Here is a 26,943-nt window from a genome sequence, read left to right on the forward strand (position 1 = left end):
TGGCATTTGACTGTTTTTTTGGAACCGTGAGCTGTGCATTTTCACGGACCGCTGTTCCAAAAATCTGTCAGACATCTGTGGGGTGTAAATGCTCACTGCCCCCCTTGTTACATTCCTTGATGGGTGTAGTTTCCAAATTGGAAAAAAAGCCCCCCAAATTTTTTTACAATTTCTCCTGAGTACGGAAATACCCCATATGTGGCCCTAAACTGTTGCCTTGAAATACTACAGAGCTCCGGAGTGAGAGAACAGAAATTTTCCGTGCGGACATTCCACCGACAGCGGAGCGCTGGCAGAACATGCCAGCGTTATGAGTGCTGGGAAGTGCACTCATAGACTACAATGCACTTTTGTGTGGACTCCACAGAAAGAATAGACATGCTTACTGCGGACTCCGGAATTGGTATTTCTGCTGTAGAAACATCTGCAACGGAAATTCTGCCATGTGCACAAAAAAGCATCAGGGTGCTGGGCCGCAAAAGTTCAGTCCTCAAAAAAAAAAAAAAAAAATACGTAAAGTCCATTTCAGTGAGGATTGTGGGGTCAATTTGGATTTCTGGGTGGCCAACAAACCTCGAGATCAGTGGCTCATATAGGTGACCCCGCCTGGACTGGGGTCACCTATATGGGGGGGGGACAGGGTCACTAGTATGGGGGATCTCTACTGTTATTGCCTTGCAGCACCTTCTGGGGGCTTATCACTGGATAATGATGGGGGAGAAGAAAGAAATGTGGGGTCTTTCTCCTCTCACTCATTGGCGGTCTCTGTGTTGGAGGCATGTGCATGGCGTATGCCTCCTCCACCGAAAAGGCTTTGGTGTATTTATATTTTGTAAGGGTGTAAGTGTGTAAATGTAGTGTTTTCACTTTATTTCAGTGTGTAGTGTAGTGTAGTGATTTTTATGTTTACTGTAAGCATTTTTTGCGGTGCAGGTTTTTTTGCACTTTTTGGGGAGCATATGCGGTCCGTGCCACCAGCCACTGTTCTGCGCTGTTTGGCCAGACCGTAATCCACGTTCATTATTACTGATCAGCACTTTTTTTGGGTGCAAGTTTTTTATAACGCTTCTATTTAGGTGTTTGTGGTCCATGCTACCAGCGACTGTTCTGCGCTGTGTGGCCGTGTGCAAATCCCCCCCCCCCAAAAAAAAAATGCATGTACCCCAAAAAAGTGCTGATCAGTAATAATTCACTGAACAGCAATCAGCGCAGTCTGCCCATGGGGTACGGTTCCGGCCGCACAGCGAGAATAGTCGCTGGTGGCACGGACCGCATACGGCCCCCAAAAAGTGCAAAAATAAATAAATACCTGCACCCCATAAAAAGCTAGGGGCAGGCATCAGACGTGTGGTCTCCAAGGTGTGGCCCTCCAGATGTTGCAAAACTACAACTCCCAGCATGCCCGGACAGGTGTTAGGGCATGCTGTGAGTTGTAGTTTTCAAACATATGGATGGCCATAGTGGTCTCCAAACTGCGGTCCTCCAGATGTTGCAAAACTACTGTTGGGTATATAATATTCTGATATATTGATCACTATATCTTTACTCATATGCCTTTGCTAAATGCTATATACTATTGCTAAAATATTGCAGAAGAACTTTGTTTTCCTTAATCCAAAACATTTCAGCTTGCTCTTTGCCTGTAATTAAGATGAGAACCTTGGATGGAGCCTCAAGATACAAGAAGTTAGGAGTTGAAGTCTAAACATTGGGCTTTTGTGGGAGGATGGAAAAATCTTAAGATAGAGAAGATGCAACATAAGTGACCTATGCTACGCCATGCTCAAATGACCAATCAGCAAATAAAACGATGATTTGATGCCAGAGTTTTACCCTCTCTTTTTGTTAATTGTGAAAACTAATGTGATTTCAGAGCTCCTTGGGAGTCAGTGCTGGGAAGGGGATTTATACCAATATTGTCTGGTGTGAATTTGCTTATGTCGACACTCAGCGAAATAGCACAGCGGTAGTCACTCACAGTTTAAGGCCTCACCTTAAGGCATCCTTGACACTACAACTCCCAGCATGCCCAGACAGGCATTGGTTGTCTAGACATGCTGGGAGTTGTAGTTTTCCAACATATGGCTGGCCATAGTTTAGAGCCCACTACACAGTGGTCTCCAAACTGTGGACCTTCAGATGTTGCAAAACTACAACTCCCAGCATGTCCAGACAGCCAATGCCTGTCTGGGCATGCTGGGAGTTGCAGTTTTGTAAATTGTAAGAGGGAGAGCACTCACCCGCCGCGGGACCTCCAGACACCCACCGCGGGACCTCCGGACACCCACCGCGGGACCTCCGGACACCCACCGCACACCTCCCAATCCCGCCACGCACCCGCCGATTATGCCGCACATGCACACTTGATTGCTGATCGGGTTAATCAAATGGGGTGTCTGGCGGGACTTTAGCAAATTAACCTGATCAGCGCAGTGGGAGCGCATATTTAATGAACGCTGTATAAATATACGGTGGAATGCGCGAAGGTATCACATCATCCGCCGTATATATATATACAAGGCGTTCTGCGGGAAGAGGTTAAAGTGAGAATAATGAACTACTCAAAATTTACAAATAAACACTTGTGACATAAAAAAAAAATTAGTACTCCTGACCCACGGCCTCACTGCTAGTTAATGAGGTTATCTCCTCTCCCTTTAAAATAAGCAATGGGACCAGGCAGGGTTGCCCCTTATCGCCTACCCTTTTTATACTTGTGATGGAGACGCTACTGCAGAAGGTCCGTCAGTCTTCGGACATTAAGGGGTTCCCCGCCCCGGAGGGGGAGTTGAAGGTCCTTGCCTTTGCGGACGACCTCCTCTTTACTGTTGGCGAACCATCAAGGGGGCTGCCCTGCCTGGTACACTTATTTGATCAGTTTGGCACTATATCTAACTTCAAGGTTAATGCTAAGAAATCGGAACTACTAAACATCTCACTACCTGACTCTCTGATTAACAGACTGTCTACCCTACTCCCCTTCCCGTGGGCCTCCTCTTCTTTGAAGTATTTAGGGGTACATATCTCTAGAAACATTGCCGACATTTATGATCTCAACTACAAGCCTCTCCTAAAAGAAATAGAGGACATCCTGGGACACTATGATCTGCCCATGATCTCCTGGTTTGGGAGGAAAAATGTACTGAAGAGTTATGTTCTTCCTAAGGTCTTCTACGTCCTGAGGATGCTTCCCATAGCCCTCCCTAATCTCTTTTTCAGAAGGATCAGGACACTTTTCTCTAGATATGTATGGAAGACAACTAGACCGCGCCTGGCGCACTCCCTTTTAATCAGGGCCCTTAGCGAGGGGGGCATTGGTTTGCCCGACGTTCAACTGATCTATAGAGCGGTTCAACTACAGAGGTGGATAGGAATGATCGCACCCTTACCTGACACTCCCCCATGGGACTCCCCGCACAACATAGTGGGGCTTAAATCCTCTAACCTCTTGCAGGACCTTTGGTTCCCCCCGAGAGTGAGGTTCCACCTCGACTCCCCTCACCTTCTTTACCTAGGCGCTATCTCTACATGGTCGGTGCTCTCCTCCTCTCTTGCTCCCCCTATTTCCCCTCTTCTTCCTGTTAGTCTGATACCTGCAGCTGTGGGTAGATATTCGGTTACTTACCAGCCGATGTGGGACAAGTTTGGTGACCTTCGTGTGCTACATCTTCTGCGGGATGGTAGGTCACCCACCTCAGAAACACTGTCTTCCTTTTTCCCCACACAACTCTCCTTTATGTATGAACACCACTTTGTTAGTTGTTGTAGGGAATTTTTAAGCCGTTTTGGCCCTTTGCGGGAGGTAAATAAATTTGAAGAAATGGTGCTTAGCCCTGACCCCAAGCATAGAACTATTGCTAAGTGTCTTTCGATGGTCACTAATACTCTCCCATCATCTCCCCCTCATTACATCACTTCTTGGGTTCGTGAACTGGAGATCCGCCTCTCGGAAGATGATGTCGCATTCATACTGAAACACTCACATGGATTCTCTAGATGTGTTCGGTTGCAAGAATCACACTTTAAGGTCGTGTCTAGATGGTACATAACACCAGAATTCCTCTACACACACAAATTGTCTGACACTAATAAATGCTGGAGGTGTGACTCCCAGGTAGGCACTCATGCACACATATGGTGGACATGCACGGCCATAGCGGATTTTTGGAAGCGTATTAATGGAGAGATTGATAATATAATGCAAACCACGGTTCCGCTGTCTACGTCATCAGTCCTTTTGGGTTTACCCTCCTTAGGATATACCCCGGGGAAACACTCCCTCATATCTCATCTCTTGGCGGCAGCCAAGTCCCTTATCCCCCTGTACTGGCTTACTCCTACTGTACCATCTGTTGAGGAATGGGTGACCAAGGTTCATCAGCTGTGTAGGTTCGAAGAGATGTGCCATAGGACAAATAGATCTTATGACAAATTTTTGTCACTGTTCAAAATGATCTGATAATTGTGCTCATGATGGTGGTCAATTGGGAGGTCGAATCATCTTTCTAATATTTTTTTTTCTTCCCTGTGTACACCTAAACCCCCCCCCCCCCTCCCCATACTCCCTCCCAGCTCTCTTCCCTCCCCACCCCTCACCCTGTGGTTGTGATATATTTACGTATATATTGCCTGTCTTTGTTGGTTTGCACGACGGCTTGTTGTAACACCATTGTGATTTACCTTGTGTTGCTTGTTTTGTTCTGTGAAAACTAATAAAAACATAATTGATAAAAAAAATAAAAAAAAAATATCTGTAACCTTTATAGCCATCTTTTTTTTTTCTTTTTAACCATTCCTGAGGCCTCTAGTGTGCTCGCTTAATGTCGAAATATGAGGAATTTCGACATATAAGGAATTTGTACCTCCAATGGAGTTACAAATTTTGGGGGGCCCTTTCTCCTATTACCCCTTTTGAAAATGAAAAAGTTGGGGTAACAACAGCACTTTAGTGATAAAAATAAAAAATGTTCCTTTTTGTCGTCTAACGTTAAAAAAAAGTTTGTCGAACACCTATGGGGTGTTAAGACTCACTGTACCCATTGTTTCGTTCCTTGAGGGGTGTAGTTTCCCAAATAGTGTGCCATGTGTTTTTTTATTTACTATTCTGGCACCATGGGGACTTTCTAACTTCAACATGTCCCCCAAAAACCATTTCAGCAAAATTCTCTCTCTAAAAGTCCAATGTCGCTCCTTCCCTTCTGAGCACTGTAGTGCGCCTGCAGAGCACTTTACATCCACATATGAGGTATTTCCAAACTCGAGAGTAATTGGGATATACATTTTCGGGGGCTTTTTTCTCCCTTTATCCCTTGTAAAAATGAAAAAAAAAATAAAAAAAATAAAAAAAAAAAAGGGTCTGCAAGAACATGTTAGTATAAAAAAAATTGAGATTTTGAGTTCTCTCCTCCACTTTGCTGCTATTCCTTTAAAACACCTAAAGGGTTAAACTTTCTGAATGTCATTTTGAATACTTTGCAGCTTATATATTTGGGTCATTTATGGGGGGTTTATTTTTTTTTATACAAAAAAATCACCTCAAATCCACTTTAAACTGAACTATGGTGATCTGTTACTTCTCAGCACAATTACAAAAACTAACAACTAGAAGATAATGGGTTTCTGGTAGCTTTAAGCTTGATTCTTCTCAAATCTTTGCCAGCTAATTTGTCTCTTTTTTCACAACATGTTTTCTGCGACCCTATGTGCAATAAAACATTTGATGCTTCTGTGATAATGTCCACATATGTTACAATTATTACATAACTCAACTGTTTATTTTTGTTGAGTCCCATTTTGCCTGAGGAAAAAAAGTTGCCTAATAATTATGCACATCTTGATATATGGCGTTTATCTCCTCAGGCCATACTCTCCCTCATTACACAAATATATATCACATGATATGATTATTTCCAACAAGACTTAAAGCTTGAAATTATGTATAAAATGATATGTCAAATATACTCACTTGCCTAAAAATTGTGCACACATGGTATATAAAAAGCTATTTTATAGTGCCCCAACATTTTTAGGTTCAAAATTGAAATAATTATGATTTTTTAAAGGTAAGGAGAAAAAAACTAAAGTGCAAAAACGTAAAAACCCTGAGTCCTTAAGGGATTAAAAGCAATTACAAAGTTGTTCATTAGGGATTTATCTTTAATATATAAATTTTTTTATTTTTGATGAGAGGTACACTTTAAAGAAGATGTCCAGCCGATAAGGGATACATGTCTGATTGGGGGGTAGGGGCAAGTATGACAGCTGGGTCCCGAATTGGCCCTGGCTCTGCACCTGAATGTCATGTTTCGCACCCATCATGTCAGCTGGTTGAAACATACCCCCTCCATTCATCTTTAAGGGAGAGGCGGAGACGCAACATTCCTGTGTCTCCACCTCTCCCATAGAGATAAGGAGAGGAGCGTGTTTTGACCAGCTGATGTGCTGGGTACAAAACGTGCATTAACAGAGCAGAGCCAGGGCCCTGTAGGTGAGATTGCTTTGGGCCCAGCGGTCAGACCCCACCATGATCAGACACTTATCTCCTATCCTGCAGATAGGGGATACATTTTTTTTTACACTGAACATCTTTAAGGCTTTTTGCAACATGGATAGAACAACAACTATTGATATAATAAATGTAAAAACATTACCTCAAATCCTTGTAGCCGTCCAACATTCATCATGTCGTTACATCGTTTCAGGACTACACACATGACTTCAACAGCTTTCTAAGGGAGAAAAAGAAAAAAAAAAAAAAAGAACACATTTAATTTTTTTTGTACTAAAACATTAACCCAGTAAGGATGCAGCCTGTTTTTAAAATCTGACCTAAATTTCAGAATCAAAATGATAAGTAAAAGCATCACAGAGTTATTAATGCATAAAGCTACACCACTTTATGAATTAACCCCTTAAGGACGGACTAATTTTTTATCTCATTGACCAGGCTTTTTTTATTTGACATGTAGCTCTTTAAATGGTAACTTTGTGGCATTTTTTACGGTGTACATGACTTTATATTTATTCTGTGGGTCAGTACGATTATGGTGATACCAATTTTATATAGCTTTCTATGTTCTTTTTCCTTTTCTGAGCAAAATTATTTTTCTGCCATTCATTTTCCAACAGCCGTAACTTTTTTATTTTTCGTCCGTCGCCATTGAGTAAGGGCTTATTTTTGCGGGATGAGCTGTACTTTTTATTGGTATCATTTTTGCGATACGTGCTACCTTTATCTTTTTTATTACGCTATTTGTTCCATATAGTTTTATAGTACACGTCATTACGGATGTGGCAATACCAATTATGTATATGATTTGTGTTTTTGATCTTTTTTGGTGAGAATATAGGGCTTTAATTGGGAAATGGGCATTTTTTTATTTTTTATTTTTTTACACTTCATACTTTTACTGAAGAACTTTTTATTTTTTACACTTTTTACAGGTTGTACTATGCTGCAATACATTTGTACTGCAGAACAGTAGGACCCGACCAGCTGCACACAGCACAGCCTGTGCGATCCAGCCTCTGGCTGGATCTCACAGGCTTCCGTAGCAGGCAGGCAGGAGGTCATGATCTGACCTCCTGCTGACATAGCAACCAATGGTGACCCATGATTGTATTGCAGCGCCGCCGTTGGTGAACAGGGGGAAAGCGCTCCCCCTGTCAACACCATAGATGTCGTTATCAGGATTGATCACGGCATCTACTGGGTTAATGCTGCCAGGAGATTGTTATGACGTATGCATACGTTCCATCGCGCGAACGTGTCGGGTGCTGGGACGTATGCATATGTCCTGTGGCAGGAAGGGGTTAACAACTCTGAGATGCTTTTACTTATTTTGATTCTGAGACAGTTTTTTCAGGACATATTCTACTTTATGAAAGTGGTACATTTTCGTCAATACTTGCATCATTTGAAACTCTCTGCTTTTAAGGAAAATGGTCAATCCAAATTAGGGTGGGTTCACACTACGTTTCCCCCCATACGGGAGCGCATACGGCAGGGGGGAGCTAAAAGCTCGCACTCCCGTATGTCACCGTATGCGCTCCCGTATGTCATTCATTTCAATGAGCCGACCGGAGTGAAACGTTCGGTCCGGTCGGCTCATTTTTGCGCCGTATGCGCTTTTACAACCGGACCTAAAACCGTGGTTGACCACAGTTTTAGGTCCGGTTGTAAAAGCGCATACGGCGCAAAAATGAGCCGACCGGACCGAACGTTTCACTCCGGTCGGCTCATTGAAATGAATGACATACGGGAGCGCATACGGTGACATACGGGAGCGCGAGCTTTTAGCTCCCCCCCTGCCGTATGCGCTCCCGTATGGGACAAAACGTAGTGTGAACCCAGCCTTAATGACATATTGATTCACTTATACAATGGGGGAGATTTATCAAAACATGTGCAAAGGCAAAGTTGCCCATAGCAACCAGATTTTTTTTAATTTTTTTTGGCAGAGGCCTTATTAAAAATGAAAGAAGCAAGGTGATTGGTTGCTATGGGCAACTTTTCCTTTGAACCGGTTTTGATAAATCTCCCTCAAGGTCTACTTTATGTTGGCATCATAAAGTAGATATGTTTTTACTTTTTGAAGAGGGCTTCAAAGCTTAGAAGTAGAGATGAGCGAACTTACAGTAAATTCGATTCGTCACAAACTTCTTGGCTCGGCAGTTGATGACTTTTCCTGCATAAATTAGTTCAGCTTTCAGGTGCTCCGGTGGGCTGGAAAAGGTGGATACAGTCCTAGGAAAGAGTCTCCTAGGACTGTATCCACCTTTTCCAGCCCACGGGAGCACCTGAAAGCTGAACTAATTTATGCAGGATAAGAGATCAACTGCCGAGCCGAGAAGTTCGTGACAAATCGAATTTACTGTAAGTTCGCTCATCTCTACTTAGAAGCAGTTTTAAAAATTTTCAGGAAAATGTTAAAATCTGATTTTTTTTGGGCCCAGTTCAGTTTTGAAGTAAATTTGAGGGCTTTAATGTTAGAAACCACCCAAAAATAACCCTATTTCAAAAACTGCACCCCTCACTCTATTCATAATGACATTCAAAAAGTTTGTTAACCCTTTAGGTGTTTCAAAGGAACAGCAGCAAAGTGAAGGAGAAAAGTAAAAACCTCCATGTTCTTTGCAGATATTCCAGTTTTATACAATTTTCTCCATAACACACATTTATTGCCCTAATTCAACAGTTTTTAGAAATATCCCATATGTGGTCATAGTGCGCTACTTGAGTCAATCATAGACCTCAGACACGAGGCCTCATTTTGATTTGGGCATTTTTTCCACCACCATTTCAGGTTTGTAGAGGCTTTGGTGTGCTAAAACATGACAAACCCCCAAAAGTGACCCCATTTTGAAAACTACACACCTTTTAATGAGAACTCCAGCTAAAACTGACTTCTTCCCTATCCAATGGGACCCCCACGATCTCCAAAATGGGACCCCTACTCCCTCAGTGAGGAGTGCATGTCATCTAACGGTAGATAGTACTCGGGTCTCTTTGGCACTCCCATAGAAATGAATGGAGCGTGTGCCATCTACTGAACACGCTCCTGACCGAGAGCCAGGTTCTGTTCCAAGTGCTGGGATCCCCTGCGATCGGCTACTTATGCCCTGTCCTCTGGATAGGGGATGAGTTAAATTTGGCTGGAGTTCTTGGAATGAAACAAGGGGTGCAATGAGCAATTACACCCCGCAGCTGTTTGACACAATTTTGGAACAGTGGGTTGTAAAAATAAAAATGAGTTATAGTTTTTGCAAAAAAGGCTGGTGTAACCCCCTAAATTTTTCATTTTAACAAGGAGTAAAAGGTCCCCAAAACTTGTAACCCAATTTCTCCAGAGCATTGAAATACCACATACGTGGACAGACAGTGCTCTTCGGTCACATGGTAGGGCTCAGAAGGGAACCAGCAACATTTGGCTTTTGAAGAGAGAATTTGTCTAGAATAGTTTTTAGGGGCCATGTCGCATTTACAAATCCCCCACTGTGCCCAGACAGTGAAACACCCTATATGTCACTCCATTTTGTAAACTACACCCCTCAAAAAATTGTAGTGTAGTGAGTATTTACTCCCCACAGCTGCTTGGCACAATTTTAGAAGAGTGGGCTGTGAAAATTAAAAATTCTAATTTTTACACTAAAGTGCTGGTGTAACCCCAATTTTTCGTTTTCACAAAGGGTAAAATAAAAAAAATTCCCCACAAAATTTGTAACCCAATTTCTCCTGAGTGTGGAATGCCCACATATATGTATGTAAAGTGCTATGTGAGGGCATGGCAAGACTCAGAAGGGAAGGAGCAACATTTGGCTAAAATCGTTTTTGGGGGGCCATGTCGCATTTACAAAGCCTCCATGGTGCTTGGACCGTGGAAACAGACTTACTACACAGCACAAGTAACTGATGTTACAAGGAGTCAGTTTCAAAATTGTCTCACAGCCCTTATTGACCCTTGTTTAGACATTAATAAAACAATTCTTTTAATGGTATGCATTAAAAATCAAAAAGTCATAAATTATTACTTATTGTGACTAAACACTCGTGACAAGCAAAAAATAGATAAACCACAGTACCCAATGTAATCTTATAGTAGACCAAAATGGTCAATCCTGACCAGTGTTCACTAGGTTACCGGTATTATGTAAGGTGAATGGATTAGTGAAGGTCAGTTCACCCGGATCTATAGATATAACCGGACAGTATCTATTATGATGATAGCCCTTTAATTACACTTGGCCAGATTGATCAAGGGAAGTGAAAAAAACAAAGGGAAGGATAGCAATCACCTTATTATTAACATTTAGTATCTATCAAAACTTATAACACCTCTTGTGAAAAAAAGTGAAAAAATTAAAACAAACAACATTACAGTCTGTTGTCCTATAGTTCCGACGCGTTTCCCCCCATATGGTGTCGGGGTTTCTCAAGGAACTCTAGTATTAAATAGTCCAATGATAATGGACAGATGTCAGAGTGAGGCCGGCTGATAGATGGCGCCGATAAACCTGTGTAGTAATAGAGTAAGATTTAACTACTATATATGAGGAAGCATTAAGTCTTCCACAGCTACATGGCAATATGCAAGGAATACTCTTGATCTACCTCATATGTTAACATCCCTCATGCTGGTCAGACGTACACCCCGGTCTGTGTGTCTCCAGATATGTCTACACTAGCTGTGTGGTTGTGCATAGTTTTAATATGTATCGTGGTGCACGCCAGCGGGGACTTCCGGTAACGCGATGTTCACTTCCGGAACAGCGTGTCACCGTTAACCTGCTCAAATACTGCAAATTAGAATGTTACGTCTCTACAATAGAAGGCTTACTGGTTAGTCCTTGATATTAGATGCTGCAAAATATAATTATCACTTCAAAAACACTTAAAAAACTACACAGATCTTGCACCATATCAGGTTGTCATGGGAATGGTGGGACAAACCAGAGTACTAACCAGGATAGATAAAGCTGGTTTATAATTACCATATATATATATATATATATATATATATATATGTATAGAGTTGAGGGATAATTGTCAGAGGTAGTAGAATAATTAACATGTATAGAGTGGAGGAATAATTATCAGGGGTTATAGAAAAGAACTGAATCATTTCCTATAGGGGGACTGTAAGAGATTTTACATAATTATTAGGATGAACCCCATCCCTATATCCATATAAGAAGGAGATGGTGATGATTTACGGTAAGAGAGGTACCCTATATTTCATTGGTAAATTCATCTTCCACAGCTACCTACATGTTGAAAATAGGTAGGCGGGGTATGATATCATTTGATAATAAATAAGATGAAAAGGAAATTGAAATCAAAGGTCTGAGACAGTAGTGCCCCCTCATCAGCTAATCCCACACCTCTATCCCTGCCTTTTGAGGGACCAACCTCCTTAATAGGGTGGCCTCAACCACGGTGACAGTCCCTGTTCTTACTAAGTGTGGGCCCTCAGTAGGGGATTCTACAGGAAAAGGAAGGGACAGCCAAATAGACCCTCTTCTCTAGGTATAGCCCACCATTTAATAACCCATGCAAAGTCACAATACAGAATAACAAGATTTAATGATACTTCTAACCTGATATTGACAGATACATTTAAGATAACCACCGCGAACATTTCACAGTGTTTAAGGGAGATGTCGATATCAATAACTATTCCACATATCCCATGTTGCTAATTGACCCGACTGGTTTACCTAAATCTCACTATTCGATGAATGCCGAAAAATTAAGACTTTCATTCAGACCGTTTGGACTTACAGTTTGGAGTCTATAGATCCATTCTGTTTCTTTCCTCAGAATCTTGTTATCAATGTCATCTCTCCTATCTGTTGTTTGAATCACCTCTATGGCCTGAAATTTCAGAACCTTTGAGTCTCCTCCATGTACCTCCCAGATGTGTCTGGCTACTGGTGTTTCCCTTAGATTCCGTACATCTCCCACATGCTCACCAATCCTACGTCTCAGCTCTCGTATGTTCTTGCCCACATAGGTAAGAGGGCATGAACATTTGCACAGGTATACCACATTGCACTTCTTACAGTTTGCAAAATCCCTGATCTTGTAAGTAATTCCCGTATGGTCACTAGTAAATGTTTTGGACCTATCTATGTAGGGACATGCAACACAGTTGCCACCACACTTAAAGGTGCCAATCGGTTTTCTGTTTAGACACGATTCAGGAGGGGACATTGTCTGGTAATGGCTGTGTACCAGCCGGTCCTGTAGGGACCTGCCCCTTCTGAATGCGACTGATGGATGTTCAGATAGGACCTCCCTAAGATGGGGGTCAGATCTCAGGATTCCCCAGTGGTGCCTCAAGATGTTCTTCACCCCCTCAGATCTTACATCATACGTTCCTATCATTCTAATCCGTCTTTCTTTCCGTGCTGGGGTCATTTTCTTCTGTGCTAAGAGGTCAGGTCTATTGCGCCTCAGGGCAAACTTGTAAGCCCCCCGGAGTACTCAGTCTTTTTCTGAGATCCCCCGCTTGCTTAATGAGGTCCTCGGTATCGGAGCAATTACGTCTAAGACATAGATATTGTCCTTTCGGAATGCCACGTTTTAGTGGGACAGGGTGATGACTCTCCCACCTTAATAAATTATTAGTGGCCGTAGGTTTACAATAAATACTCGTTATTAATCCTCCACAGCCATCTTTTTTGATCACTACATCTAAGAAGGCCAAAGTTTCCAAGCTACTTTCAGATGTAAAACGAAGTCCAATAGGATTGATGTTAAGCGAGAGTACAAATTGATTAAACAAAGCCTCTGTGCCACTCCACAAGATAAAAACGTCATCTATGTATCGCCCACAGTATAAAATGTGCGATGTAAGCGAGTCACTATCTTCTCCAAAAACAGTAGAAACAGCCCACATGTGACACGCATGTAGCAAAAGATGTGTACACTGCAGTCATAAAGAGATTGACATGGTCAGCAACAACTGGTACTAAGAGGCCCAAAATGTGCTAAGAAAAAAGTACCCCCCAAAATTACAAAATTACCACCAGCCTGACCTGTTGATACAAGGCAGGATGGATGCATGTTTTTTTTCTTACACCGGATTCTAACCAAGCCATCTGAAGGTTGCTGCTGGACTCCTCAAACCAGGAAACATTTTTTTCAGTCTTCCATTGTCCAATTTTGGTAAGCCTGTGTGAATTGGAGGCTCAGTGTCCATCATTAGGGGTGTCTTGCAGACCCAATGCAGAGGTAGCAGGAGGGCTTACCTCTGCTTTTCTTGTGGCTATGGATCTGAATTTGATTGAGCCCGCAGTTTCTATGGAATTGCATTGATCTATATGAGGAATCTAATGGGTCCTCTAAGGGAACTAATAAAGTGTAAAAAAAAATATATATAAAGGTTTAACCCACATACATTAACCCCTTCCATATCAAAAGCTTAAATCACCCCCTTTTCCCATTTTCAATAAAAAAATATTACAAAAATGAAATAAAAGTAAAAATATTTGGTATAGCTGTTAAAACAAAACATTATTAATCCAGTATAGTGAACGTCTTAAATGTAAAAAAAAAAATGACCAAGAAAAAAAATGACCCCAGAAATATGTTTTTTTTCCCCATCTCATCATACTCCATAAAAAATTAAGTAAAAAGCCATCAAAATGTCCAATCAATACCACAATGGTAGCGATACAAACAACAGATTACAGTACAAAAAAATAAGCAAACAGCCCGGTATACGAACCAAAAAAAAAAAAAAAAAAAGTTATAAAGTTATAGTGGGCAGAAAATCGCAATTACATTTTTTTTTCTAAAATGTTTAAAACATTTTCTTTACGTTATGAAAAAAATGAAGACATTACAAAGTGCAATTGGTCCTGCAAATAACAAGCCCTTATATGGGGGTGCAGATGAAAAAATAAGCGTTATGGCTATTAAATGGAAAGGAGGAAAAAGCAAAAGAGCAACAACAAAAATTAGCCTGGACCTTAAAGGGGTTTTCAAGGAATTTTTTTTTTATTTGACTATGCTACAGGGGCTGTAAAGTTAGTGTAGTTCACAATATAGTGTCTGTACCTGTGTGTGACTGTTTTCTCACAATTCTTCGGTGATTTTCACCACACTATTTATTTTTACCAGCATACAAAATTACTGTTGTCTCGGATTTTTCCCAACTTGCAATGCGGCCGAGACCTGACTCACTAGTCAGCTGATGACAGGGAGCCTGTCTGCTTCAATGGGTGGAGTGATCACTTGGTGGGAGAGAGATCAACTGCAACTAATGCAACAGCTGTAGGCACCCTGATTGCAAACCACAGGTCTCTCTATGGATGCAGCTCAATAATGTTTCACTGGGTGGGGTGGCTGATGTGTGGGAGGGAGTAAAATGGAATTGTGGGCTTTGTAGCCAAAAAAGAAAAGTCAAACAGGAAATACAAGTTCACAAAAAGCTAGCAAAAATGTTATGGTAATCTCATGACAGCCATTTAGCCCCAAGACAAGTGCAGATCCTTCTTAAGCATGTCTATTACTGCCTGCCAGGTACATACTAAAATCACCTTATGGTGGATAACCCCTTTAAGGCTAAGTTTCTACTTGTTTTTTTTGTCCTGCGTTTTTTGTTTTGAACAAAATCGCAAGAAAAAACGGCAGTGCAATTTCCTGCATCTGGCATTTTTCCTTTTGTGTGGAAATTGCATTTTTGGCCCTTTGGCGGTTTTTTTTTTTGGAACCCAAAAAAAAAAAATTAAAAAAAAGGATGCAGTAGTGACGGAAAAAAATGTATCTAACGAAATTTATACTTTTTATATAAATTTATACACCACTGCGGCCATTTTGTATTAATTTTTAATAAAGTGTGTGTTTCACTTTTTTCTCTCTATTTTTTAGGTAGTACCACTGCTCCCAGCATGGAACAGACTGTTCCATGATGGGAGTAGTAGAACCTGTACTAGGGCTGCACGATATGGAGAAAATGTGCGATTGCGATTTTGGGCCTAAATATTGCAATTTCGATATGCAATGCGATATAATAAAAAAAATAAAAAATAAAAAAAAGGTGAAATCCCCCCATTTCATGTCCAATCGCTTCCATTTCACATCTACCTACCCATTTTATGCCCACCGCCTATTTTACATCTCCCCCTTGTCACATCCTCCTCCCCTTGTCACACGCCCGACACATTCTCCTCCCCCTTGTCACATTCTCCCTCCCCTTGTCACACCCCCGTCACATTCTCCCCCGTCACATTCTCCACCCCTTGTCACATTCAACCCCCCACCGTCACATTCTTGTACTGCAGCAAAACACTGGGTTTCCCGTGCGGATTTCAAATCTTCCGCGGGACACGGGAAACCTAGTGTATTGCTGCAGTACAAGACCTGACAAGGCTGAGAAGGGAAAGGTCCTACTGTACTAAAAAGAGAGGAAACCCCGGAGAACACTGATACAAATCTGCAGGGACCGGGACTAGGTGAGAAGAAGGTTTTTTTTTATTTTTCATCCTGCGCCCTTAGCTCAGTGTTTTTCTAGCAGGGTGCCTCCAGCTGTTGTGAATCTACTACTCCCAGCATGCACGGACAGCCTTTGCTGCTCCGGGCATGCTAAGAGTTGTAGTTTTGCAACAACTGGAGGCCCCCTGGTTGGGAAACACTGACTTTTAGTTTTTAAATTAGTTTTTACCTGCTCTGGCCGGCCCCCGCCAAGGGAGCCAGCCCGAGCAGATTATCACATGCTTTCCCGGGGGGGGGGGGGGGGGGGGGCGTATCGCTATATCGCAAATAGCAAAAATCGCGATTCGATTGCTTTTGCGATACATCGTGCAGCCCTAACCTGTACTAATAGACATATCGCCCCGGGTGTCAGTCGTGACACCCGACATGATCGTCCATAATACAGCAGTGATACAGCGCTCGCATCTCTGCTCTGTACAGTATGAACAGTCATTCATATTTTCCGCCCAGAGTGGGGATTGGCCGGATGGTTGCAGCCAATCACTGCTCTCAGCGGGAAATATGAATGAGTAGGTGGCCGGCCGGAGTATAGTGCAGAGATGCGAGCGCTGTATAGAGCCGCATCACATCTCTGCTGTAGACAGGACGATCGCAGCGGATGTCAGGAGTGATACCTGCTGTAATCTGTTCTTACCTGCAGGTACTACTACTCCCAACATGGAGCATACACTGCTCCATGATGGGAGCTGTAGTACCTGCATTAATAGACAGATCGCAGCGAGTGTAACTTCTGACACCTGTCTATTAATGCAGGTACTACAGCTCCCAGCATGGAGCAGAGTGTGCTCCATGTTGGGAGTAGTAGTGCGTGCAGTTAAGGAAAGAACACTGTGGATGTCACTCCTGACACCCGCTGTGATCCTCCTGTATAATGTTTAGATGTGGCCGGCCGCTCTTCTAAGGTGTCCTTCACTGACGTATATATACACATATTCATATTTTCCACAGAGAGCTGTGATTGGCTGGAACCATCTGGCCAATCAAAGCTCTCTGCGGGAAATATGAATAGGTACATTTATACGGCAGTGCAGGGTACCATAGAAGAGCGGCCGGCTGCATCTATACATTATACAGGAGGATCGCAACGGGTGGTCTGTCAATTAGTACAGGTACTACTACTCACATCATGGAACAGCGTGTTCCATGCTGGGAGTAGTAGTACTACCTGAAAAAAACATGTAAAAAATAACGAAAAAAAGTGAAAAACACACACACACACACACACACTACATTTTTATTATTGCCGGCTACATTTTTAGGTCCCTGCCTGCACACATAAATTGATCCCTGTTTAAAAATTAATAAAAATTTTGTAATAAAAAAAGATAAATTTCGTTAGATACAATTTTTTACATCACTACTGTATCTTTTTTTATTATTTTTTTTAAATGGTAGCCTACGAAATTTTATTAAAAAAGATATCTCCATCGCTTTTTTGGATCGCTTAAGTCCAAAAGAGAATAAAAACCACCTGAAAAAACGGCAAAGTTAAAACCCACATGGCATTTTTCTTGGCCTTTTTTTTTTACTCCCATAGACTTCTACGGGAGAAAAACGCCACGATTTCAGTAAAAAAAACGCCAGTGGCTCAACATGCTGCGATTTTGCAAAACCGCCAAGGAGCTGAAAACCGCAAAAAAGAGTGAAAAAACGCCAAAATACAGTGAAAAACGCCAAAAGGAACAGCAAGGAATGGCAGGTTCCCTAAATAAAGCAAAACAAACTGCTCAAATTTCTTTAACTATATTAATTTAAAAACAATGCAAAATATAGCTGAAAGCAGCAATTCAGGTGGCTAAGCAGTATAGCAGGGTTTTAGCACATGATTGCTTGGACTCCTAAGGTGGAGAAGGTGATCGTGGACTTGTGCGCTAATTTTCAAATTGTTCTGACCAGCAATTTCATAGAAAACTATGTATGCAGAATATTGCACAATCCAATATGGCTGCCAGACAATGTGATCAATTGTGCCACATAAAGTGCTCATGAACATGTATGCTGATTTTTACATAGTTCAGACCAACAATTTCAGAGAAAACTATGTATGTAGAATATTGTGCAAGCCATGCGATCAAACCATGTGATCATATGAGTTTAAAGCTTCCTGTTACCTTCCACAGCAATATGTACATCTGTAGCTTTAATGGTTATAGAGGCATGTATTTGTATATGGCACTGAATATTGTCCACCTAAAACAAGATAGCTGCCAGATCATGTGATCTAGGACCTTTACATTATAAAAGACTGAGCACAATATAGCACTGTACTATTGTGCCAAATTTCATAAGTTTTTGATAACAGTGCATATTACATGCATTTAAATACATGGACTTATTGGCCATATCAGTGGCCATATTGATTGCATATGAACCATCTTTTAAAAACATGGTACAGGAGGTAACCTTGGACATGTGGGTGGAATTGTGAATTAGTCCAACAAACAGTTTCAGAGAAAAAGAATATACGGTAACATTGCACAATACAATATGGCTGACAAACCATGTGGTCAATAGACTTGAAATTAACAAATAATAAACATAATGACAATGTAACCATATACAACAGTTAATAAATCTGTATTTTTAGCGTTTGCAGCAATGCAGAAGTTTGAATATTGTGTAATAATCTGCCACACAAACCAGATGGCTGCCTGACCTTGACCTATGCACTTTATTTTACAACAGATTATGCAAAGTACAGGGCTCTACCTTGGTTATAATTTCATAAATTTCATCATTTTGAAGTAACAGGAAAGTAGAAGCTTATGAAAAAAGACCCATAATAATAATTGTTGATATAGAAATAAAATACCAACTAATATTATATCACAACACTGAACAGGAGAAAAGGGGGATCAAAACAAAAAAAACTAAAGAAAAAAAAGAGAAAAAAAAAACTGAAAAAAGGAGAAAAAAAGGAAAAGGGGGGGGAAAGAGAAAAAGAGAACAAAAGAAAAAGAAAAAGAAGAAAAAAGGAAAAAGAAAAAAGAGGAGAAAAAAAAAGGAAAAGAAAAAAAAAGAGGGAGGGGAAAAAGAAGGGGGGGGGGGAAGAAGGGTTGTGGGGAAAAGAGAAAAAAGGAAAAATAGGAAAAAAGGAAGAAAAAAAAGGGGAGGAGAAATAAGAAAAAAGGGAAAAAGGGGGGAAAAGAAAGGGAAAGGGGTTAGAGGATATCATAGTAAATTACATAAATGGTTTGAGGCCGAAATCCATATTGAGCCCCCTAGGGTGCATAGTACCTAATCTATGAATCCATCTTACGGTGATTCTTTTTGTCTCAGTAAATTCTCACAGTCCCCTCCCAATCTCATTGGGGGATGGTCGATTCCTCTAAATCTCAACTGACTGATGTTATATCCAGCTTCTACTAAGTGTTTAGGTAATCGTAAATCCATTTTACATGTCCTAATTGAGGACTTGTGTCCATTAAGTCTAATACGTACCTTGTTCGCAGTTTCCCTTATATAATAAAGCCCACATGGGCATTGAATCATATAGTTTACAGAACTAGAACGACAAGTATATCTGCCATGTATCTTAATGGGTTGACCAGTATGTGGGTGGCTGAAAGTTTCCCCCTTTATGATACTTTTACAATGACTACACCCCAAACATGGGAAAGTTCCTAATCGTAATGGGGCAAATACAGTTTGTTGGGTCTGATGACCCCTGAGACTACCAATATCCGAGTCTGATAAGATGATCTTTCAGATTTCTACCCTTACGGTAAGCCATAATGGGGAACTCATGTATATCTGTGGTTTAACTAATTAGGTCCCAATTTTTTCGTAGAATCTTTGCTACCTTCTGGCTATTACAACTAAATGTGGAAACAAACAGAATTCTATTATAGTCGCTTTTTTAGAGTGTGGTGTCAACAATGTGGACCTCTCTACCTTATCTAATCTACTCCTATGATGATTAAGCAAAGTTTGGGGGTACCTTAGAATGTTCAATAGATGTATACAAATTAACCATATCAAAAGTAACTAACAATGACCCGGCAGGACACACAATATCCTGTATTTTATTGATAAAATCACCTGTCTCTCGAATGCAAGATTTGGCTATTAATGCATGAGATCTCAAAATCTTGTCTAAATAAATGGCTTTTGGTGAGAACACGGAGTCCCTCCAGGAGACAATAGGTCTCCTGGGGGGATCCCGCAGGCTCTTGTGTATCTTCGGGAGACAATATAGGACCGGAGTCTTAGGTTGTTCCCGAATAAGTCTCCAGTTCTTCATCAATAATGCCCTCTTCTCTAGCTCTCCTCACTATTGTTCTCAGTTGTTCCTGGATCTTGTCAAAAGGGTCCCTATCCAATTTCTGATATACATCTGTATCTGAATCCAACACATTATCAACATCAATTAGAATAAAAAATAGCTTTTAATTGAGATGTACTAAAATTAATATATAAACACAGTACACATATAGAGCACAAAACATAAAGAGGGTAGAGGTAACAGGTGAAACCCTAATAAATTCCCTACCTAAATAAATTCCTAACAACTAAGTGAAGGACAAGGGTTAGGGGAATAATTACAATATGTACAATTGGTACAAAAATATATCAACCTCTAAGGCCAGAGAGGTTGATATATTTTTGTACCAATTGTACATATTGTAATTATTCCCCTAACCCTTGTCCTTCACTTAGTTGTTAGGAATTTATTTAGGTAGGGAATTTATTAGGGTTTCACCTGTTACCTCTACCCTCTTTATGTTTTGTGCTCTATATGCGTACTGTGTTTATATATTAATTTTAGTACATCTAAATTAAAAGCTATTTTTTATTCTAATTGATGTTGATAATGTGTTGGATTCTGAAATTGTGACATCAAGGATTATAAAATTATTTACTATGGTGTACAGGATCACCAGAAATATCTTTTCATTCCAGAAGTAGTGATAAGATACATCTGTATCTGCCAGTTGTCCTTGGATTTCTGTTAGATATTGGGGGTGTCACAAATTACTAGGGCACCCCCTTTGTCAGCAGCAGATAAAGGTTGTGCCCTAGTAATTATGGACACCCCCAAATATCTAACAGAAATCCGATGTTCTCACCAATAGCCATTTATTTGGACAAGATTTTGAGATCTCATGCATTCATTTCCAAATCTTACATTTGAGACACAGGTGATTTTATCAATAAAATACAGGATATTGTGTTTCCTGCCGGGTCATTGTTAGTTTCTATTGACGTGGTTAATTTGTATACATCTGTTGAACATTCTAAGGGTCTAGAAACAATTGCCAATTGTTTGTCTAAAACAGAAATGCCAGGGAGGGCACGTTCCCTTGTGCTGGACCTATTTGGAGTCATTCTCAAACAGAACTATTTTTTGTTTGGGGATGACTTCTATGTCCAGAACAGGGGAATGGCCATGGGCTCCAACGTGGCGCCTACATACGCTAATATATTCATGTCTGAATTTTAAGAGCGATATATATATATATATATATATACACACATCACAATGGTTCCGTTTTGTTCAAACTTGGTACAGGTATATTGACGATACCTTTGTCATTTGGAGTGGGGACTCTACACAACTCCAAAACTTTTTGGAGGAACTTAATGGGGTGTTTCCAGAGTTACAGTTCACTATGGTTGTTTCAAAAGATTGTATTCAGTTTTTGGACACACAGGTACACTTGAAGGACTCGAGATTGTCCGTAGACCTCTATTCCAAACAAACCGACCGTAACAGCATTTTGACATATGACAGTTTCCACCCTAGGTCAATGGTGAACTCACTACTGTGGAGTCAAATGCTAAGGGTGAAACGGATAGTCTCGAGTCCACGACAATTGGAGAATCGTTTGGATGAGATGAATGCAAAATTCAGACAGAGAGGGTACCCGCAAACTTTTCTTAATCATCATAGGAGTACATTAGATAAGGTAGAAAGGTCCATGTTGTTGACACCACACTCTAAAAAAGCGAATAATAGAATTCTGTTTGTTTCCACATTTAGTTGTAATAGCCAGAAGGTAGCAAAGATTCTACGATAAAATTGGGGCCTATTTAGTAAAACCACAGATATACATGAGTTCCCCATTATGGTCTACCATAAGGGTAGAAATCTGAAAGATCGTCTTATCAGATCAGATATTGGTAGTCTCAGGGGTCATCAGACCCAACAAACTGTACTTGCCCCATTACGATTTGGTAATTCCCCGTGTTTGGGGTGTAGTTATTGTAATAGTATCATAAAGGGGGAAACTTTCAACCACCCACATACTGGTCAACCATTAAGATACATGGCAGATAAATACTTGTCGTTCTAGTTTTGTAATCTATATGATTCAACGCCCATGTGGGCTTTATTATATAGAGGAAACTGCGAACGAGGCACATATTAGACTTAATGGACACAAGTTCTCAATTAGGACACGTAAAATGGATTTACCGTTAAATACTTCGTAGAAGCAGGACATAAGTCAGTTAAGATTTAGAGGAATCGACCATGTACCTCCAATGAGAGGGGACCGTGAGAATTTACTGAGACAAAAAGAATTAAGATGGATTCATAGATTAGGTACTATGCCCCCTAGGGGGCTCAATATGGATTTCAGCCTCAAACCATTTATGTAATTTACTATGATATCCCCATTTCCCTTTCTTTTCCCCTCTTTTTCCCTATTTCTCCTCCCCGTTTTTTACCTTTTATCCTATTTTTCCTTTCTTTTTTTTTTCTCTTTTCCACACAACTCTTCCCCCACCTTTTTTTCTTTTCCTTTTCTCCCCTTTTTCTCATATTCCTTTTTTCTCTTCTTCCCCCCCCCCCTTTTTCTTTTGTTTTTTCGTTTTGATCCCCCTTTTTTCCTGTTCAGTGTTGTGATATAATATTAATTGGTATTTCTCTGTAGGTAATTTTATAGCACCAAACACTTTTTTCACATAAAGATACTTGTGGATGATGACCTCTAGACCATACTGACCAGTTTCTGATGTTTAATTTTTATACATGTATGTAATAAATGGCTATATTACAATGAAAAATAATGTTAATTGTAAAACAGTGGTTCACCATAATCACAAGCCCTGATTATGTGTAGGAATAACTTTTATTTTACACTTTTTGACCACTCTTTAGATATAGATAGAAGCAACCACTTCCTATGCATTCTCAGGATCACATCGTAATGCACAGTTTTTCTGTGACATCAATGTCGGCTCCCTGCGCACGCGCATGAACGCTCCAGGGTCCATAGCGCAAGTCAGTTACTGACGTGCATGGACAGGAGGCAGTCAGATCAGCCCGCAAGTATGCAGAGAGCTGACGCGTGCACAATATGCAGTCAAGGACTAGTGAGGGTAAGGGCATGATTCCTCCTACCAGAAGGAGAAAGTGAGTGATGTCATATGCGCGCAGGCGCTGTGAGAATGTTTACAAACAGGGAGACTTGTGATGCCAGTGAATCGCTGTTACAAACATCATAGACACAGGTCAGCTTTTAAAACACTTTTTGTTATTATAGCACCAGACACTTTATGATGCTAAGCACTTTATGATGTTAAACACTTGATGATGCATCTCTTCATATATTGGATTGTTGACAAACTATTGTTGTTACTATGACCACATGATCACATGTGTAAAAAGACCAATGAGAATATTTTGGGGATGTAGCTTTTTAATCATTGTAAGCACTTACACCTGTATTTGTACCAATCACAAATGTTTGTACCATATATATATGCATTATGTTCACTTGTTATTCATGCTTGACAAAGGCTAACCTATAGCTGAAACATTCCACTGCTGGCAACTAATAAAAGACCACAGCTTTCTTTATATATTGGAGTCTGCTGTTTCTGTGCTGTGACCAACTTTTGCCTGGATATATATATATATATATATATATATATATATATATATATATATATACACACACACACACACACAAACACAAATGCACTCTTGCTTGCATGCACACATACATAAACCGACCTGCATTCATATAGGCACAGTATAAGTCCCCACACATTAGGTTGGCAGTATAGTTCCCCCCCCACATTAGGTTGGCAGTACAGTTCCCCCTCCCCCACATTAAGTTGGCAGTACAGTTCCCCCCCCCCCCCACATTAGGTTGGCAGTACAGACCCCTCCCACATTAGGTTGGCAGTACAGTTCCCCCAACATTAGGTGCAGTACAGTTCCCCCACATTAGGTGCAGTATAGTTCCCCACATTAGGTGCAGTATAATTCCCCACATTAGGTGCAGTATAGCTCCCCCACAGACATACATCCTTCAGCCATATACAGTGTATGGCTGGAGGCTGTATGCCTGTGTACTGCCCCACTTCAGTTTTCTTACCACCGCTCCTGCGGTCCGGGGTCACGATCTACTGCTATGGCCTATAGACCATAGCAGTAGGTCCCAGGACTGGAGTAGCGGTGGTCGGAACACTGAAGATGATGTGCTGCCAGCTGGTGCTGGTGACTTACCATGCCGGCCAGCGCGCATCCTCCTACTATGGGCGAACGCACGGGACGTCAGTGATGTCCCTGCGTGCACTACCTCCCGGCGGCCCCTGCGTTCTTAAAGTTAACGCGGGGGCAGCCACAGAAAGGTAACCGAGACATTCTTGTGTCCCAAAAAGATCTTTCGGGACACAGGGATGTCCAGAATGTGACGAGGGCTCCCTGCGGGCTGCTCAGTTGCGGCTGCGGATCCCCCCCTCCCCCCCGGCTTGATTCGGGTGTGTCCAGGCACACCCCATGCGCACGCCTATGAGAATATTGTGCAATCCAATATGACGGCCAAACAGTGTGTCAATAGACTTGTAATAAACAAATCTAACTCTGGAGAACAGTGGTACCACATAGAGCATTGTATATAGCTGTAGCTCGAACCGTTCCAGAGAAGAAGATTTTTGAATATTGTGCAAAAATTGCCAAAAAAAACAAGATGGCTACAAGGTAATTTGACCTATGACCTTAATGTTACATAAGATTATGCACAATTCATGGCTTTACAACTATGCAAAGTTTCACAAGTTCTGTAAAAATGGTGCAGCAAATATAAGCATATGAAATTGGAGGCACAATAATATAATCTGAGTAAAAACAATTGGTATGCTATGAAACTTCATTGCACCTAATATAGCTGCAAGCAGCAATTCAGGTGGCCAAGAAGCACAGCTGGATTTTAACGCACAATTGCTTCTACCCCCTATGGTAGAACTATAAATGTCTATTGCACAATCCAATGTCTATTGTCAAACCATGAGATCTTATATCAATGTATAGCCTATTGTTACCCTCCACAGCAATATGTACATCTGTAGCTTTAATGGTTTCAAAGAGGCATATATTTGTAAATGCCACTGAATATATTCCCATAAAAAGATGGCCACCAGATCACATGATCCAGGACCTTTATGTTATAAAAGATTAAGTACAATATAGCACTATACCATTGTGCCAAGTGTCATAAGTTTTGATTAACATATTACGTGCATTTAAATAGTGACTTATTGGCTTGTGGTGGCCATATTGATTATGCAAATTAACCAGTTTTTAACAAATTTGGAACAGAAGGTAGCCATGGACATGTGTGCCAAAAATTGAATTATTCTAACACACGGTTTCAGAGAAGATGATGTTAGTAGAATATTGTGCAATCCAATATGGCGGCCAAACCATGTGATCAATAGACTTGTAATGAACAAAGCCTAGCGGTTGCAGAGAATTTTTTCCGGCCGGCCGGCCCCCAGCTGATTCCTGTAGTCGTCCTGGAACCAATTACCAGTTTTCCATAGAAGTAACATTGTAACATAGTTCATAAGGTTGAAAAAAGACCAGAGTCCATCAAATTCAACCTATAACCCTAATAAGTCCCTATGGAGTTGAGTTGATCCAGAGGAAGGCAAAAAACCCTCATACTAGAGGTAAAAATTCCTTCCCACTCCAAATATGGCAGTCAGAATAAATGCCTGGATCAACCTTCTGTCCCTATAAATCTAGTATACATAACCATATAACCATATCCAAAAATGCATCCAGACCCTTTTTGAACTCTATTACAGAGTTCACCATGACCACCTCCTCCAGGAGAGAATTCCACAGTCTCACTGCTCTTACAGTAAAGAACCCCCGTCTGTGCTGGTGTAGAAACCTTCTTTCCTCTATACGTAGAGGATGCCCCCTTGTTATTGATACAGTACTGGGTATAAATAGATCATGGGAGAGATCTCTGTACTGTCCCCTGATATATTTATACATAGTTATTAGGTCTCCCCTAAGCCTTCTTTTTTTTAAAACTAAATAACCCTAATTTATATAATCTTTCTGGGTACTGTAGTCCTCCCATTCCCCGTATTACTCTGGTTGCCCGTCTTTGAACGCTCTCCAGCTCCACTATATCTTTCTTGTACACTGGTGCCCAGTACTGTACACAGTATTCTATGTGTGGTCTGACTATTGATTTGTACAGAGGTAGAATTATTTCCATGTCGTGGGCATCTATGCCCCTATTGATGCACCCCATGATTTTATTAGCCATGGCAGCAGCTGCCCGACACTGGTCATTACAGCTAAATTTACTGTTAACTAAGACTCCTAAGTCCTTTTCCATGTCAGTCATCCCAAGTGTTCTCCCATTTAATACATAATCCCAGCCCGGATTTTTCTTCCCCATGTGCATCACCTTACATTTATCAGTGTTGAACCTCATCTGGCACTTCCCAGCCCAAACGTCGTACTCAACACACGATGGTTTCAACATACAATGGTCTTCCTGGAACCAATTAATATCGTATGTTGAGGAACCACTGTATTGTGCAATCCATTATCACTGCCACACCCTGTGATCAATAGACTTGTAAAGAACAAATCTGACTCTGCACAACAGTATAATCATATATAGTAATTTATATATCTGTAGCTTTAGCGGTTGCAAAACAATTTTTTTTTTATATTGTGTAAA

The 26,943-nt window shown here is 40.9% G+C and overlaps 1 protein-coding gene across 4 annotated transcripts in view; it reads right to left on the bottom strand.

The window, feature by feature from the left end:
• Nucleotides 1-26,943, bottom strand: part of TRIO (trio Rho guanine nucleotide exchange factor) — a 748,009-nt gene that overhangs the window by 82,614 nt on the left and 638,452 nt on the right. For all 4 annotated transcript variants that reach the window (XM_056520137.1, XM_056520140.1, XM_056520138.1 and 1 more), the window contains exon 47: nucleotides 6,651-6,728. In XM_056520137.1, coding sequence (XP_056376112.1) covers nucleotides 6,651-6,728 — 78 coding nt within the window. The remainder of the gene's footprint in view (nucleotides 1-6,650; nucleotides 6,729-26,943) is intronic.

Source organism: Hyla sarda, chromosome 5, assembly GCF_029499605.1.
Source record: "Hyla sarda isolate aHylSar1 chromosome 5, aHylSar1.hap1, whole genome shotgun sequence".
NCBI lineage: Eukaryota > Metazoa > Chordata > Amphibia > Anura > Hylidae > Hyla > Hyla sarda.